The 19,629-nt window shown below is 39.6% G+C and overlaps 1 protein-coding gene across 1 annotated transcript in view; it reads left to right on the forward strand.

The window, feature by feature from the left end:
• Positions 1–19,629, forward strand: part of DOCK8 (dedicator of cytokinesis 8) — a 239,907-nt gene that overhangs the window by 57,629 nt on the left and 162,649 nt on the right. Inside the window, exons 3-4 of the mRNA XM_031654757.1 lie at positions 8,115–8,290; positions 11,209–11,280. Of these exons, the coding sequence (XP_031510617.1) occupies positions 8,115–8,290; positions 11,209–11,280 (248 nt within the window). The remainder of the gene's footprint in view (positions 1–8,114; positions 8,291–11,208; positions 11,281–19,629) is intronic.

The following is a 19,629-nucleotide window of genomic DNA, read 5'->3' on the forward strand; positions in this document are numbered from 1 at the left end:
GCTACATATTTTATGGAGGGAAAAATCCTATTTTTAAAAGTGAGAATAGGAAAGTTTTGAAGTAAAATGGAATGAATTAGCTGGACCATAACGGCTCTGACTGAAGAAAAGGATGTAAAAAGCCACATCCTGGATATGTACCAAACACCATGGTTACATGGCATGTTTGTATATGTAACATTTATTGGAAAAAAAAAGTCTCATAGCTTAGAAGGCATTCATTTTTTTTATGTGTATAGACTTCTGTGCAATAAAGCAACCTTTTTTCTTTTACAGCTCAGGATGACTTAAATGTTTAATTGCCTGATAAATACGGTCCTCTTTTATTCTTCTGATTCTATTGTTCTTTTGTACTTCATCTTTCAAGGAGTTGGGCTATTATTAGGTTTCGTTGGTTGCACTGGAAGGGGCATGATGGAAAATGAAGATCTCAAGATAGTTTTCATGCAAATTCACAATGGAAGATAAAACAAAAGAGTGGCAGGCATTCTGCACACAGAGCAGACATTTCTTTGTTGTCATTGTGCAGTAGAGGAATCAACTCAGCCTTGGTGAAACTAGAGTGATACCCATGGTGGCATGTCAGCATCTCCCTCTCAGTGGCATCAGTGGAAGATTGTTGTTGGTGGAAGCAGGGAAGTGTTTAGTCCATAAAGTATAGAACTTTGATATCACAGAAGCTAGAAGAACTTTACTGCCTTCAGCTTCGTTTAAAGATAGTGGAGATCTTATTCATTCATTTGAGAAATATGTATTGGGTGTCTGTGTCAGGAACTGCTGGCACAGCAGTGAGATTGAAGATACAACAGTGAATACAATAGAGGGCCTATCCTCATAGAGTTTGCCTTTCAGAATGAGGGACAGACACAGACAAATAGTAAATGTTGATTGTATCAGGGAGTATTGGGGGCTTTGAAGAATGAAATCGTGACCCAGAAGAGATGCTTTTAGATTGGGTCATCTGTGAAGGCCTCTATCTGGAAAGGAAACACTTGGGCAGAGTTCTGAATGAACTTGACAAATATCTGAAGGAAAAATATTCCAGTCAGAAGGAACAGTAAGTGCAAAGTCCCCAAGACTTCAATATGTGACATGCTTCAGAAACAGCAAGGAAGCAGAATGAGGCCTGAACAGAGTGGGCAGTAGGAAATGCAGTCATAGAGAAAGCAGGACTGGGTCACAGGCCTCAGACACTGTAGAACATTGGCTTCTACTCTAAGACAGGAAGCTGCTGTGAACATTAAGATTAGGCGTGGAACCATCTGACTTTTTATGAGGATCACTCTGGCTGCGGTGTGGAAAATAGACTGGACGAGGGAGGGCAGTTAGGAAGATGTCACGGTAACTCAGGAAAGCAATGGCAGTGCTTTGGACTAGGGTGGTGGCAGGAGAGGTGAGAAGTGTTTGGATTCTGGATGTATTTCAGAAGCAAAGTGGATAGGATTTTCTGATGGATGATATGTAGAGTGTAAGAGAAAGAGAAGAAGCAACATTGACTTTAATGTTTTCCACCTGGGCAACTGGTGGACTGGAATTGCCACTTACAGAGGTGTGGAGGTATGGAAGGTATGGGAAGAGCAGATTGCCAGGAAGGTTAAGAGTTAGTTTTGAACTCATTGTGTTTGAGAGGTCTGTTAAAGTACCAAGTAGTGATGTTGAGGTGTAATTGGAAAAGTCAACCTGGAATTTATGGCAGAAGTTGAGGCTGCAGATATAAACTTGTAATTAAAAAATGTATATTCAAAGCCATGGGAGTGGATGAGATCATTTGAGATTAAATGCAGATTAAGAAGAGATTTAGAATTGAACTCCAGGGCACTGCATAGTAGGAGGAAAACCTAGTAAAAGTGGTATCTGTAAGGTAGAGTAACCAACGGTCACAATTTGCCAGCGACTGAGAATTTTCTCAGTACATGAGACTTTCAGAGACTGGGACACCCCGAGACAATTGGTTGCCTAGTGTCTGATTGCTGTAGGACCCCAGCAGTATGTGTTGAATGAATGAAAGGAGGTGTATCAGTCAGGTTCAATTAGAGCAACAGAACCTGTGGGAAATCCATATGGATGTGTATGAAGGTATTGGCTTAGCCTACTAAGCTCAAAAGTCCACAGGGGAGATAGTCAGGAAGGACATATTCCAAACAGACTGAGCCCCCTTGGGCACAAGCTGAAGCCTGCAGTCTGAACTGCCAGAGCTTCTACCTTCTTAGAAAAGGCTTCCAACTGGCTAAGTCAGGCCCACCCAGGGTAATTTCTCCTTTGATTAACTTAAAGTCACCTGTTTAGGGACTTTAATTACATTGGCAATATTCTCTTCACAGAAGCACCTAAATGACTGATTGTGTAAATGGAAAAAGGTGTGTGTATGCTACAAAATGGCTGCAGTCTCCCTTCTGTCCTCCAGCTCTTACAGGAGAACTCTCTTGTAGCTTACCCTGTCTGAAAACATACTGGAAAGGGAATTCAAGGAAATGTCATTCAGCCTAGCCAAGTTGACACATCATGAAACCATCACAAAAGGTAAAGCCTGGTTTAGGAACATTTGCATTTGCAGTCTTAAGTATTTTTGTCTTATTTTTCAAAGGGGGTTGGGCACGGTGGCTCACGCCTGTAATCCCAATACTTTGGGAGGCCAAGGTGAATGGATTGCTTGAGGCCAGGAGTTTGAGACCAGCCTGGCCAATGTGGTGGAATCCCGTCTCCACTAAAATTACACTAATTAGCCAGGCATGGTGGCGCATGCCTATAATCCCAGCTATTCAGGAGGCTGAGGCACAAGAATTTCTTGAACCCAGAGGCGGAGCTTGTGGTGAGCCACGATCCTGCCACGGCACTCCAGCAACAGAGTGAGACTCTGTCACACACACACACACAAAAACAGTTGTTTTGGTTTTTAATTTTTGATTTTCTCTTATGTTATTACATATAACAAATGATATACATAGTGTGAAAAATCATGATGTAAGGGTGACCTTCTTGAAATTACTTTGATCTTCATTTAAAGTAGTCTTTGGTCTCCACTGACTAGGAGACCACATACAGCACAACAGCAGAGAAAACAAAACAGTTCATTTTCATGTTTGGCTTTTAAGCTTCCAGGGACCCAAGTCTTGCCTTGAACTGATCTTAGGAAATTCCTCATTCCCTACCCCACCCTGTTTCCTAACTTCATCCCTAGTGAAATGCAGTGCCACTGTAACTCTCTCTGATGTTTGTTTCCTTCTTTGGCTTACCACTAGATGTATGTATATATGTTTGTGTGCATGCGTGTGTGTGTGTGTGTGTGTGTGTGTTGATTGCCTCATAGTAAAGCCTACTCTTGAGATTAAGACTCCTGATAGTTTAGAGAACAGAAATCTTTTTTGGTTCCTGGTTATTATTTGAATTTGCAAGAGGAACAACAGCTAGGAGGCCTAGTTAACAGTAGTTAGGGTCTGCACCCACTTGCCAAGGGCAAGACTAGTTTACAGGACATTTGAAATGACCAATTTCCTCCCACTTTAGTTTCAGTGTAGAAGGAGTAGGGGAGACAAATTATTAAATGTCAACTTGGGTGTAATGCTAGAACCATACTCAATAATGCTGTCATTACTGTTTGTGCTTACCAGCTCTTGAGTACTGGAATAGATTCAGACCTCAAGAGTTTATGACTTTATCATCAACTGGGTATGTTGCCTTGGCACATTGCCACACAGTGCTCAATGATGATATATGTTCTTTATCAAATTCCCCCCCCCAGATAATGGCATTATTTATGTGTGAGAAAGTTGCACATTTCACCACCTCACGGTTTATTAGAGTGCAGTTCCATGAGAACAGCTGTCTGTGCTCCTCTGTATCCCCAGTGGCCACCTCAGGGGCTCAGTATGCCCCACCCAGTAGATGCTCCGCACATCATTGCTGAGTGAGGAAATCAGCCATCCTTTTCCCCCTGGATAGTCTCTCCTGTAGATAACAGGGGCCGTTATCAACCAGGTTTTTCATCATTTGTGGCTTTGAATTTCAGGGACATGCCAAGTTTGAGGGGGTTTTTTTTTGGTTTTTTTTTTTTTTTTTTTGGTTTTCTAGAGACAGGGTCTCCCTCTGTCACCCAGCCTGGAGTGCAGTGGTGTGATCATAGCTCACTGCAGCCTCAAACTCCTGGGCTCACGTGTTTCTCCCACCTCAGCCTTTGGAGTAGCCAGGAGTATAGGTGGTGCATCACCCCGCCCATCTAACTTCAAAAAAAAATTTTTTTTTTGTAAAGACAGAGTCTTGCTTTTTTGCCCAGGCTGGTCTCAAACTCCTGGCTCAAGCAATCCTCTTGTGTTGGCCTCCCAGAGTGCTAGAACTACAGGCGTGAGCCACCATGCCTGTCCAACATCACAAGTATTATTCTTTGACAGGAAGTGAATTTTTTTCTCACTGATGATTGCACACAAATGTCATATCTCCATGACGCTTCTACTCACTAGTTTTACAGCTCATGTCATCTTGCTTCAAACTATGCTTCAGTATAATTTTGAAGTGTATATTTCCATTGCCTCTCCTTGAGTAATTGATATTCTTCACAATAAGTTTACATTTATTATCACTTTTATTTACTTACTATTATTACTCTGAGCAGCCAATCTTATAAGAAGCCCAGAGTGGAATGTGTGGGTCATGGTAAATATATTATTTGACTCACTTCCAAACACACTTACTATTGCCTGGTGTTTTGATTATTTCAAAATATACAGCTTTCTTGAAAGGCCTGCAAAAGAAAACAATCAAAATTACAGTGGTTAAGAACATGAGCCTGCCTCGGTTTGAATTCCAGATGGGCCAGTCCCTAGCTGTGTAATCATGGGAAAATTATTCAATCTCTAGCCTCACTTTCCTCACCTGTAAAATGAGGATAGAGGCTGAGCATCCCTAATCTGAAAATGCAAAATTCAAAATGCTCCAAAATCTGAAACTTTTTGTGTGCCTCCATGACGCCATAAATGGAAAATTCCACACCTGACCTCACGTGACGGGACACAGTCAAAATACAGTCAAAACATTGTTTCATACACACAATACTTTCTTTTATTCGTATAAGTTTAAGTGGTACGAGTGCAGTTTTGCTACATGAATATACTGCAAGAGGTAAAGTCTGGGCTTTTAGTGTCTCCATCAACCAAATAGCGTCCATTGTATTCATTAAGTAATCTATCATCCCTTACCCTCTTCCACCTTCCCACTTCTCCAAGCCTTTCATGTCTAGCATTCTGTGTCCATGTGTATACATTATTTAGCTCCCACTTCTAAATGAAAACATGTGATATCTGTCTTTCTGTTTCTGAGTTTTTTCACTTAAGATAATGCCTCCAGTTCCATCCATGTTGCTGCAAGAGACATGATTTCATTCTTTGTTATGACTGAATAGAATTCTTCAGGCACAAAATTATTAAAGATATTGTATAAAATTACCTTCAGGCTGTGTGTATAAGGTGTCTAGGAAACATAAATGAATTTAATGTTTAGAGTTGGGTTCCATCCCCTAGATATCTCATTATGTATGTGTAAATATGACATGATACGAAAAATTCAAAATTCTAAAACACCAGTTGAACTCAACTTGCAGTAAGAATGCAGACCTCACAGGGTTATAGTGAGAGTTGTATGAGACAACCCTAGGCCAATTTCTTTGCACATCGTAATGCTCAATAATTATTACTTAAATGGGTATAAACTTTATAGTAATGAGGTTGGGATTGGAAAAAAATGCAGTTTCATTATTTCCTATAGAAGTCATTCAATCCTGACTCTAAACTCTGTATTCCATGTGGTGGTTGGGTCGGGTGGGAGAGTCCTCTTTATCCTGTGGAGTTGTTCCTGTGGAGGTGTCTGTGTCAGATTGGCAGATGCATTTGTCTTATGCATAGATGGTGTCTGTCGTTTCCTCTGGCAGAGTTCACCAGTGTCCTAATGCAAACTCAGTTTCATCTGGCTCCTGCACAGGCTGATCTCTGGCTCCTTTAGCCCCTCCTGGTCCCTGTTGTTTCATTTTGAGAGGCACTCTTGTGAGGACTATAGTCGTCTCTTCAGCTGACCTTCAGGTCCCCAGTCAGAGCCAAGGGAACTGACTTTGTCTCTTCTCATAGCGCCTGGAAACCCTAGGAAATGAGGGGAATGCTTTGCTCTCAGCTCCTGAGGTTGTCCTGTCACCTTCTTTTCTGCCCTCCTTTGCCATGGCATAGGATAACGTAAGTAAGCAATCTCATTACTCGGTATATACCCAGAGGAATGTAAATCATTCTACCATAAAGACACATGCACGTGAATGTTCATTGCAACACTATTCACAATAGCAAAGTCATGGAATCAACCTACATGCCCATCAATGACAGATTGGATGCAGAAAATGTGGTACATACACACCTTGGAATACTATGCAGCCATAAAAATAAGGAGATCATGTCTTTTGCGGAAACATGGGTGGAGCTGGAGGCTATCATCCTTAGCAAACTAATGCAGAAATAGAAAGCCAAATAACTGCGTGTTCTCACTTATAACTGAGAGCTAAATGATGAGCACTTACCAAAACAAAGAAGAGAACAACAGACACTGGGGTCTACTTGAGGGTGAAGAAGGGTGCAAAGAAGGAGAGGAGCAGAAAAGATAATTATCCGGTCCTGGGCTTAATATCTGGCTGATAAAATAATTGTACAACAAACCCCTGTGACATGAGTTTAGCTGTGTAACAAACCTTCACATGTACCCCCAAACCTAAAAGTTAAAAAAAAAAATCCCAGACAGGAAATAGGGCATATTTTGCCTAATTTGTGGCTTCATCCTCACTCCCTAACTTACGTCACTCATGTCTCCTCCATCATCAGGAACAGCAAGAGTGGGGAGGAGGTGGGGCATGCCACATCTCCATTCTCTGATCTGATTTCCTCTTGCCTCTTCAGCAGCACTTTGTCTCTCCTCTCCAACTTGAAGCCCTTATTGGTATATGGTTTCAAAGGGATGAAAAACCGGTTTCGTTAGTGCTTCCCTTGGATCTGCCCTTGTCTCCCATCAAGGCAGCGCAAGTAAAGAATCCAAGATGTTTGTTTTGTTGGTCCACTGGAGGGTAGAGATAGAGAGAAACAGTAACTTCCCTGCCCCCCAGCCCCACCTTGGGCTGATGACTCCAAAGACTCAGCCATAAATGAACACTTCGTAGAACTATTATTATTGTGACACAGATCTACTTGATCTAAGTGATTCTTTTACTTTATTAGGGCGGTCATTCCTAAGTCTTTGGATTTCACAGAAAAGAAAATATATTTTAATTGAGGACTGACAAAGGTTGCCAACTTTTAATTTTATCAACTGTAAGAACTATTTTTATAATTACCATCAATTTCTATTATTTCTTTTATTCCCCCTCTCTCCAACTGTGGAAGGTAAAATTGAAGAGCAAAGAACACTTCTTTCAAAGTGAGTAAATTTAGCCATATGAAAACTCAGCAGATTGCCCTAAGTTTGCCTGCATAGCTGCAGTCCAGTGGAAATTTCTTCCAGACCAGCACCAGTCAACCCAGTGACATTTAGAAATCACTGCCCTGGATTGTTTCAGCCACCAAAACACTTGGTATTCGCTGTCGGCTGTGATTATACATGACGTGCTTTCGAGAACCAATGTATAGCATAACTCAGGCCAAAAGAAACACTGTGCCTAAATCCTCAGCCAAGGAGTGTTGAGTTTGCCTGGATTTCTGGAAAATTGTCTCCATTCCCTACTTCACTGTATTTGGGTAAACAAAACATGGCCTTGGAGAGCTTTTGCGGGAGAAATTATAAAAATTCAGCGAAGCTTTGTGATCTCATTTTGGATCTCCTCAGGATTCCTCATCAAGTTGCAATTAAGGAGAGAAAAATTCCGCCTTGGGGTGTGATTTTAATTATTCACCGTGTTATGACTTGACTTTCTGTGCTGCATTTTTTTCCATATCACTACTTCTGTGTTTGACAGCTCCTCCAAAGAGTCGCTCTGTTTTATGCCACGAGCGAAGTACTTACTAAGTCAAAGGAAGGCAAGGCAAACATCTACTATTGCCTTTGTGCTTTTACCAGAAAACCTGGTGAGAACCTCCTTTTCCTTTTCCCTGCCCCTCCAGCCTCAGTTTTATGACCCTGTGGAGCCGGTGGACTTTGAAGGACTTCTGATGACACACCTGAACAGCCTGGATGTGCAGCTTGCCCAGGATCTTGGGGACTTCACTGATGACGACTTGGACGTGGTGTTCACGCCAAAGGAATGTAGGACTCTGCAGCCCTCTTTGCCGGAGGAAGGGTAAATAGTTTTCTAAAATGTAGATGTGATTGGGATTGTCATGATTGTTTTCAATAAGCGGGTGGGGGAGATGCCCTCGATCTGAACTTAAAAAATAAATAAAATTACTCACTCCATTCAAATGTGTGGGACAACTATATGATATCATCACCTAAGTATAGGTAGTATAGGTAGTTTTGAAATTAGTTTGGCCAGAGCTTTTGAAAAGCTATGTGGAGACTAAGCCAGTGCAAGGGATGCAGGGGAACCAAATGAAATTCTCAAGAGGAGGTTAAAAGTGCAGACTCTGGAGCCAGACCACCTGGCTGCCAGCTCAGTGACCTTGGCTGAGTCACATGACCTCCCAAATCCTCGGTTTCTCCATTTATAAAAATGTCAAGACTTTTAATAATAACTGCTGAAATGCCTCCATCCAGAAGCATTTTAATTGCTTACAGTTATGAGACTGGATCAAGTTAGAAACATAAGGTAAACCCACATTTATTGAGCATCTACTGTGTTCTGGATACTGAGATGAAAAGATGAATAAGTCAAAGTCCCTCTGAAGAAAGTGTCATGCAGCGCTAAAACAGTGGGGAGAGCTCTGTAGAATAAATATGTGAATAACTAATTAGGGCTTGAGTTTCTGTAGTTGGTATTCTATATGTTTATAGGCATGGGCATTAGCTTTTGGTATCAAACTCACTGTGGAATTGTAGCTAAATGAAACTCCTGTTGCTTCCAAAATGTAAAAAAGTAATGTCTCTTTGGAGGTTTAGGATAAACTTTTGTTTACATTTATTTTAAAAGCCAAATTAAGATTCATATCCTCCTGGACAGATTCTACCTTCTCATCTTCCCCAGAAGGTCCCAGAAAGAAGATCCTGACACACAGCCCCTGCCCTCTTTACTCTGAGATATTCTAGTTCTATTTTGGATTTTATTTCATCACAGTTTAAGGAGGTTGCATGATAATGGGGTGACATTATTGTGAACTGTTGCTGTCTTCTTCAGACAGTTCTCACTCACATAGGAGAACTGACCATATGTATAGCTCTGATGTTTTAAAAATACACACTTTCCAGGAAACACAAACATTGTCATTTTTGGGAAACATACTCCCCCATTTTCAGTCCATTTATTCAGGTATGACTTTAATATAAGTTAACACCTACTATTTTCATCTTTAGTGAAGAATCACTTTATTTATTCATTTATGTAAAATTTATGGATATTTCCAAATATGGTCAGAATCTTGGAAAAAACTGTTTAAAATGCTTACAGTAGCCAGTCACCCCTGCTTGTTCCTGTGGTCCCAGCTACTTGGGAGGCTGAGGCAAGAGGATCACTTGAGCCCAGGAATTTGAGTTCCGCTTGGGCAAAATAGTGAGACCCTGTTTCTTAAAAAACAAAAACAAAAAACAGTACAATGAATTTAGAGGAAGGAGGAGTGGGTTTTTTTTTTTTTTTTTTTTTTTGAAATTTGATAAGGAAGATAATTTTTTTACTTTGCATCAGTTTTTTAGTATACTATTGCCTTGTCAAAAGAATTTATAGGTAACACACCTGTCTGATGGCTTTAAGACAACCTCTACTATTTCAGTTGTTGCCAAAAAGTCTTCTGTATAATTAAGGCAGGGGAAGGTATCATCATCACACCACAGTAAACAATAGCTGACTCCTGTTGAACACCCTGTGCCTAGCCCAGAACTTTATGTTGAGGTGTGATGGCGTGATAGTGAAAACATGAACGCTACAGGTGAGCTGCCTGGATTCAGGTCCCTGCCCCACCACTTCCTGCGTGACTCAGAACAAGATCCTTACCATCTCATTTTTCTGCAAAGTGAGAATAATAGTAATACCTACCCTATGGTGCTGATTGAGAATTAACTGAATTAATACATATACAATGATTGCCTCAGTGCATAATGTATAGTAAATTCTACCTAAGTGTAAACTATTAATATCATCTATGCATCTTATTATGTGCCAGGCAGTCTTCTAAGCACTTTGCACACTTAACTGATTTAATCTTCATCAAAGCTGTCTACTAAAAGGGGCACTCTTACTACTCTAACGGCTTTAAGGTGAGGAAACTGAGGCACAGAAGGGTTGAGTGACTGGCTCGTGGTCACATAGCTATAAGGGATGAAACTGGGATTTGGGCAGTTAAGGCCCAGAGACTACATGTGTAACCTTTACAGTATTTCATCTAATACTAACAGCATGTCTCTTTTCTTACCTCCTTATTGCGAATGAGAAAATTAAGGCTTGTCACATTTGAGCCTTATTATTAAGCCTTATTATTAAGCATTTATTTCTGGTACTAATGCATTAGCAACAGTAGCAAAAAGCTTTGCTACAATTGTTATTTCTGATTTCAAGACTCTGAAGCACTTGAAGAGTATTGCTCATGGTGCATTCCTTAAGCAGACGTGACGGGAACCAACTGAATTAATGATCACCAACCAAAGCCAGTGTTTGCAAATTCGTCAAAGCATAAGACAACTGTTCTTTTTCCTGGTTTTCAAAAAGGAGAACATGCGTGTCCTAACAAGGTTACACATGCATAAAAAATATGTCCAAATTACCCTGTCAGAGATAGGTATTTATACTTGTTTTCCTTGTTTTGTATTTGATTACAGCTAGTTCTACCTGTCTTGTGTCAGAATGCCTTCAGGGATAGTTATAATTTAGCATGATTCTCTATAATAAAGAAAACCCACAAAGCAAAAAATGCCAACATGTTTGTCTCATCAAAGTAAAAATGTTTATTGCCTCAGGAATACTTCAGACATTTGGAATGACTGGGCAAGAACATCCTAAGCATTCTCACTGATAAGGATTTAAATTCATATCATGTTCCTTGCTTATGATAAGGGATTGTTTTGTTTTTACCCAGTAATAACATGTGTTTATTTCATTTTCTACCTCATTAGGGTTGAACTGGACCCTCATGTCAGGGACTGTGTTCAAACCTACATCCGGGAGTGGCTAATCGTGAACCGAAAGTAAGTTACTTTTTTTCCACTTTTTATATATAAATATTAATTTATATTGTTAGTTTTAAAATATTTCTTAATGCTTTGAACAGTTCTAGGTTTACAGAAAAATCGCATGGAAAATAGAGTTCTCATGTACTCCCTCCTTATCCCCACCCTGTATCACACACACAGTTCCCCCTATTATGAACATCTTACTTTAGTGTGGTACATTTGTTACAGTAGCTGAGCCAATATGGATATGTTGTTATTAACTAAAGTCCATAGTTTACATTAGTGTTTACTTTTTGTGTTGTATATTCTATGGGTTTTGATGTATCTGCCTTTACAGTATCATATAGAATCGGTTCACTGCCCTAAAAATCCTCTGTGTTCCACCTGTTCATCCTCCCTCCCTGGCAACCCCTTTTCCTTTTTTACTGTCTCCGTAATTTTACCTTGTTCCTCAACGTCTTTTTGTGGCTTCATAGCTCATTTTTTTTTTATTGCTGAATATCTTTCATCACATGGCTGTACCATTGTTTATTTATCCATTCACTTACTGAGAAAGAAAGTTCTATTTTAAACATAAAGAATAGACTGCAGGCTTGCCCAACCCCTAGCCCATGGGAAGCATGGAGCCCAGGATGGCTTTGAATGTGGTCCAACACAAATTCATAAACTTTCTTAAAACATTGGAGATTTTTTTTTTTTGCAATGTTTTTTTAGATCATTAGCTATGGTTAGTGTTAGTGTATTTTATATTTGGCCTAAGATAATTCTTCTTCCAGTGTGGCCCAGGGAAGCCAAAAGATTGGGCACCTGGAATACAGCCTTTTTGTTTTCTTCTAATTCTGATGAAGTCCTAGGGGGAAAAAATTAAATGAATTGAAACCTGGCCTCCGATTCAGAGGTGGTATTCAAGTTTATGACCAAGAAATAAATTACTTTCTGGCCTTCCAGTAAGGGATCTTTCTCTCCTGGATTAATCAAACCTTCTGTGACATTGTTCTGAGCTTTTTCTCTCCATGCCATGGACCTGAACAGCACTCTTTCATGAGAAACCTCTATGCCCGTTGAAATTCTCAATCTGCATGGGTGTACGTGTTGGGGAGTGAGATGTGGACTGTCTACAGATTAGGGCACACCCCACTAGAGACACATCACAGAAACTTTGACAAGGCATTAGTAGTTTAAAATTCTGATAGCCTCACTCCTCCTATACCTCAGTAGGAATTCCTGTTCTATGGGGTAAATGATGAAAGACTTTGAGGATTGGGTTTTATCCAGCTCCTGGATGGGTGCCATTGAGTTTGTGCTGAGGTTTTCTGGAATAATGTCAATATGCATATTATTTTCAGCAATATTTTCAGCAGACAAAGAGAAAGCATTCGTTATTAAAAGTTATTAAGAGAAAGTTAGATGCTAATCCATCATCTGTTCTAATATGAATGGAAAACAAAGTTCGCTGGGCAGTCAAGTAAAATTATGGTTTGCTGATAATAAATAAAAGATTTCAGAACAAGTTGTTCTCAAGTTTTTAAATGCTATCATTAGAGGTACTTTCTGGACATTAAAGATCTAAAAAAATCTGAGAAGGAACAACAAATGGAAAGGTCCATTTTGATACATTTGGTTTTCAGATTTATTTTCTATTTCGGGCTTGCCCACTTTTTCATTTCTCATGGCAATGCAAGCTTCTTGGAGTCGTGATTTTTCTTGATCTTGCACAAATGTAAAAGAAAAAAATGACTGTTTTTGGAATACTTTTTGTAGAAATTTTAGAAATAATTATGAAACAAAAATCACTCAGTTTCACTCTAGACAGATAATCATCATGAACATTTGATGTCTACCCGTTGAGTAATGTTGGGTTTTGTGGTATATGTTTGTATGAAAACTAAATAAGATTATAATATCATTTTTGTAACATGCATTTTCAGTTTTCACAGTAAAGAGTGATTCTATCCCTTTGCTGTTAAATATTCTTCCTCAATACAATGATTAATGATTGCATAATATATTTATACCAAAATTTATTTAACCAATTTTAGTATTTAGACAATTCCTTACTTTTCAGTGTTATACTTAAAATGCAACAACATCCTTCTCACAAAAAAATTGTACATATTTATGATGTTTTTCTTTGGAATAAATTCCTACAAGAGGAATTTCTGTGTCAAAGGATATGCACAAATTTAAAGATTTGGAATGCTAGATCAACAAGTATGCTGGGCACAATGGCTCACATTTATAATCTCACTCAGCACTTTGGGAGGTTGAGGTAGGAGGATCACTTGAACCCAGGAGTTCAAGACCAGCCTGGGCAATATACAGAGACCTCATCTCTACAAAAATAAAAATAAAAAATTTAACCGGGTGTGGTGACATGCACCTGTAGTCCTAGCTATTCAGGAGGCTGAGGCAGGAGGATCACTTGGGCCCAGGAGGTCAAGGCTGTAGTGAGTGACGATTGCATCATTGCACAACAGGCCAGGCAACAGAGGAAGACCCTATCTCAAAAAAAAAAAAAAAAAAAAAAAGGCCGGGCACAATGGCTCATGCCTGTAATCCCAGCACTTTGGGAGGCCAAGATGGGTGGATCACCTGAGGTTGGGAGTTCGAGACCAGCCTGACCAACATGGAGAAACCTCATCTCTACTGAAAATACAAAATTAGCCAGGCATGTTGGCACGTGCCTGTAATCCCAGCTACTTAGGAGGCTGAGGCAAGAGAATCACTTGATCCCGGGAGGCGGAGGTTGTGGTGAGCCAAGATTGCGTCTTGCACTCCAGCCTGGGCAACAAGAGTGAAACTCCATCTCAAAAAATAAAAATAAAAAAAGATTAATTATTGACACTATATGCATGAATCCTCAAGAATATTAGATGTTATAATTTATTAACATTTCCAATTTTATTTGTTAAAAGGTTGTCTTTTATTTTCATTTTCTTTTATTATTAGATTAGGTATCTTTTTTCTATGTTTCTTGGCCATTTTTTATTTTTCCTGGTGTTCTGCTTATTCATGAAATTTGTGCATCTCTATTAATGTATTTGTCTAGTCTAATGTATTTTTATAAACACTTTATTTGTTGAATACATTAACCCTTGTCTATCATGTGTTAAAAATGTCTTCCCCAGTATGCTTTTTGTCTTTTAAAGTTGTTTTTAATTTTTAACATTGAGAATTATTTATATCAGTAAATCTATATTAATATTTTTCCTTATGATATTTAATTTGGCATCATGCTTAAAATTTGATTCACAAACTTATTATTATTTTCTAAGAGTTTGGGATTAAAGCATTAATCCAGACCATTAGCCACTTGACTATTGCTTCTGTTCCCTTATGCGTCTCCATTTGTTTTTATCTTTTCTATAGAAGTAATGGTTATCCATATATTTATTCTATGCAAGTTTTTGCATCTTGTTCCCCCCAAAAAGAAAGGAATATCTGTTTTAACTTTATGTTTGGCAACATTCTAGGGATGGGATTACCACTGGCCCAGTTCTCTGCACCCCTGTGTAATGGAGCAGTTCCCTTCCCAAAGGTCAACTAGTGGACAGGAGAAGTGTACAACTTCAGAACTCATTGTCAGTTTCTGACAAGCTTTCTTGTAGAAAAGATGCATCTCTTTCTAGCCCTCTGCCTGATTCTCTTGCACTCTGAATCTAACACTCTGCCCATGAAAACTACAATTCCTAGCACACACTCCTCCCAGGGATCATTCTGTCTCTATGTGCCTCTGTCATGTTTTATCTGTGGGGAGAATCCAGTACACTATTGCCAGATGCCCTTCATCTCCCAGCCTCACATAGTACATTTTTAGCTTGTTGTTTTCTGTGAGTTGTATCTGTATTGCTTTAGAATGATGGTAGAAGGAGAAGGGCAAGGAGAAGGTGGTGATTCATATAAATGAAACCAAGTGGAAGCTGTGATGCCTTCATAGATAAGCCACTACTATGAAGAAGGAGAATTCAGATTTCTGTATAGACACTGACCAGGGACTCGTGGGCAGGAAGGTGTACAACACCTTCTTATCTTTATTCAGTGAGTTCGCCTTTGGGGAGACAAAGTTTGGTACATCCTTCTCTTTCCAGCTCCATCTGATCCACAGAGGTTCTCTCCAGATTCAGGCATTAGGTTATCTCTTCTTTTGGATGAGTTTCCATTTTTTCTGTGTCTTCATAAGTGGTTTACTAGAAAGTCAGAAGAGGATGCAATAGGGGTTGCTGGCCATTTATTAATTAGTGATTGATTATTTAGCTCTCCTTTAATTTGGTTATGTGCCAAATAATGTATGATTGTTTTGAAAGAAATCAAGTAATATGGAGGTGCATTAAGGAAAAGGCAAATCTCATGCCTCACTACTTACCAGCGTCCTTCCCCTCCCTTAACTCACTCTTCACTGTATAAAGCCCAGCTGTGTAGCTTCCAGATCTTTTCATACCCTCACAAAAAAATATTTTTCTATTTATATTTTTCACATAAAGATATATGTATTAATGTATGTATTTATATATTACAAACTTTTAAAAAAATAACTGTCCATGTCAGAGCTATATCCCATTCTACTGAAATGCTGCCCAGTACTGAAAGGGTGAAGGAATGTGTCATAAATTATTGAAACTAAATGAGCATTTGGTTGTCTCCATTTTTCATAATTGCAAATAATACCAAAACAAACATCTCTGCACATTTGCCCCTACACATGTGTGTGAATATTTCTAAGGGTAGAAATGAAGCCAGTGTACATGGTATGCTCTGATAAGTACTGCCAAATTCTTCTCCAGAAAAGTCATGCTATTTCATTCCATTACCAACTGGGCATGAAACTGGTGTGTTTCCATGTTCTTGTCAGTGCAGGATATTATTTATTAAAATAAAATTTAAATTCCTCCAGTCTTTTTTTAGTGGTTTGTTTTTTTTTTTTGAGATGTAGTCTCACTCTGTCACCCAGGCTGGAGTGCAGTGGCGCAATCTCCACTCACTGCAAGCTCCGCCCCCCCGGGTTCACACCATTCTCCTGCCTCAGCCTCCTGAGTAGCTGGGACTACAGGCGCCCGCCACCATGCCAGGCAAATTTTTGGTATTTTTAGTAGAGGTGGTGTTTCACTGTGTTAGCCAGGATGGTCTCGATCTCCTGACCTGGTGATCTGCCTGCCTCAGCCTCCCAAAGTGCTGGGATTACAGGCTATTATTTTAATCTGGAAGCTATTACACCTACTTTCTGAATACAGTTTCCTATCACCAAATTTCCTTTCCTTATGTGTTCTAAAATCCCGGTTAAATATGCACTTAACCATAAAACCGTAAGTCCCGCTCTTGAATATTTACATAAAAACCTGTATGCAAATATAGCAGTTTAGCAGTTTTATTTGTAATTGCCAAACCTGTATAGCAGTTTTATTTGTAATTGCCAAAAACTAGAAAAAAACCCAGATTGTACTCAGTTGGGTAGTAAACAAACTCTGGTAAATCCATGCAATGGAATACTACTCAGCAGTGAAATGGAACAAATAATTGATATATACAACATCATGGATGAATCTCAGATGCAGTATGCTAAGTGAAAGAAGCCAAACAAAGGCCGGGCGTGGTGGCTCATGCCTGTAATCCCAGCACTTTGGGAGGCTGAGGCGGGTGGATCACTTGAAGTCAGGAGTTCCAGACCAGCCTGACCAACATGGTGAAACCCTGTCTCTACTAAAACTACAAAAATTATCCAGGCATGGTGGCACATGCCTGTAGTCCCAGTTACTCAGGAGACTGAGGCAGAAGAGTTGCTTGAACCCAGGAGGCAGAGGTTGCAGTGAGCCAAGATCATGCCATTGCGCTCTAGCCTGGTGAACAAAGCAAGACTCTGTCTTAAAAAAAAAAAAAGAAGCCGGACAAAAAAGATAACTGCATGATTTCATTTATCTGACATTCTGGAAAAGATAAAGCTACAGCGATGGAAAACAGGTCCATGATTACCAGGGTCTGGGAGTGGGGAAGGGGGCTGACTACAAAAGGACATGGGAGGGTCCTTGGGGGGTGCTGGCACTATAGTGCCCATGATGTAAAATCTGCCTTGGATCATTAAATTAGAAGAAATCAATTCCATTTATCCCAAATATTCCCTCCAAGTGAAATACTTTGGTAGCATATATAATAATAATTCAATAAATATTAGCTATTATATTTATTAAGTAGTATGTATCAGAAAACATACTTATATTAGCATGTCAAAAGAATGAATACAAAATTCTCTCCCATATATTGAATGTGCCATGGAGGGGGCGACCTGCCTTCCTCTGGAGGACCATACTTAATGAAGTCACTTTGCCTTATAAGGACATGCCTTTGTTATCCAGAACCATGCAGTCAAACACTGATTTAGTTAGCTCCTTTATTCCTCAATTATCTCCTTGCTGGTATTAATTTATCTATAATATCTAGAGATAGGCTTTTATGTCCTTGCTAGCTCTGGTAATGATTTTGAATCCCACTTAGGGGGTAGAGGAGTAGAGTAATGGCCATTTGTGTTCCCTCCCACTCTCATCGTTCTATAGGGCATTTGCCACTCAAGTTCTATAATTGAGACATTTAAATCATACAAATAATGCTGCCCATGAAGGATAGAGGAAATTTTTAGATTTCCTTTTAAACCTAACAGAGAAAGATTAAGTTACACAAAAATGTACAATACATGATCTCCAGTACATTGGAGGACATGTATTTTCTTACTTGAAATGTTCGTATTACTTAGACTGGAAGATTTATTAAACGATTTCTATTCTATCATTCATGTCTACAGCACCAAATTTGGTGTCCTTGTTTTAAAAACAATACTGCTTTTCTCGCCATGACTTTTGAAAATGGTTCCTGGTTTACTGATTAGCATGGTGCCATGTTTGCTTGGTTGTCCCACCTTATAACTACATATTTTGATAACTTTGTGTGGATTAATATTTGATGACATCTTTTGGGTGATATTAACTATTTTAAGCTTTATTTCCTATGTCATTTTCTCTAAATGAAGCAAAGAGGGATAAACTTGAGAATGTTTTTGATGCTTGGTGGAGAGCTGAACTCTTAAGTAATTAAACTTGTTTACATACTATATTTATTCTTGCCAGAGACAGTGAAACATTTCATGAGTGTTACGGGCAGCATCATAAAAGCCTTTAGACTTTGTTTTTCATCTGGGGTGATTAAGGTAATTCTGGAGGAAGGTCGAGCTCAAGGAGAGCTGGGATATCAAGGAATGGGGTATCATCTGTTTTATTACTCCATATTTTACTCCCAGTGAACTGGTAAACAATTAAAATTCAAACACATCAGTGCATATAATTCAGTTACTCCCAAAACACCATAAAAATGTCTCCCTGATCAATAATTGCTTATTATGACATGCATTTGTTGTGCTAGCTGTCAAGGTGCTTAGCTATTTGCTTTCTAAAAGTATGAAAAAGCAAACGCGGCTGATCAGCCTATGTGGTAACAAAGAGCAATCCAGCTGTGGATGTCACAGAGCCACTCTTGACCTGTTGTGCATAGACTCCCTCCCCACAAATCCAAACCCACTAAGACTCTCCAGGGTCTGTTATCACAGGGTCTGGTTCAGCTTGGATGCCCTCCTCACACCATATGGGTTCTGATTTTCTATGCCAGGCAGTCCGTCTTAAATGGATGCATCCTCACCCTGTTTGGGCTTCGACTTCCTATTCCGGACCTCCTTAGCTACTCCCACCCCAAGGCATGGAGGGCTGCCTTGTTCTGATGCACCTTATGATTTTAGCACCAAATTGTACAGGAAGGGAGAGAAGGGAAAGGGGAAAGAGGATGTAAAAGGAAAGAGAGGGTAGGGAAGAGGAAAAAGAAGGTGAGGAACACATATTATTTTCTAATCCTCACAATAGGTCCTCAAAATGAGCAACGTTTCCCCCTATTTCATACTTGAGGAAACTGTGACTCTGAAGGACTAAAGCCTTGCCCAAGGTCTATTAGTAGATTAAGGAGCCAGCATCTGCACCCAGTTCCTTCTGACTGCAGCGCCTGAATTCTGCCTGCTCCACCACACTGTCATTAAGGAGAATGCTCTCAAGACGTGCTTGGTCTTTGGATTGTCTCAAATGTGTTAGAATAGTGTTTTAAGAAAAGAAATGCAGATCTCCTGGGAAGCAATAGGTCGAGTTCATTTCATGAGAATCATTTTTCTAGCAGTTGGCCTATTTCCCCATTTTTCTCCTGTCTGCATCTAGGTACAACAGGAACTTGGCTTTATTTGATTCCGTTGCCAGGGTGGGGTAATGAGGCTGGGAGTCTCTTGTAGCCAGTGGCAGTGAGCCAGCAGTCTCACTGCCTACCCAGTGATGGTTCCTTCTGCGGCCA

Source organism: Papio anubis, chromosome 13, assembly GCF_008728515.1.
Source record: "Papio anubis isolate 15944 chromosome 13, Panubis1.0, whole genome shotgun sequence".
Classification (NCBI taxonomy): domain Eukaryota; kingdom Metazoa; phylum Chordata; class Mammalia; order Primates; family Cercopithecidae; genus Papio; species Papio anubis.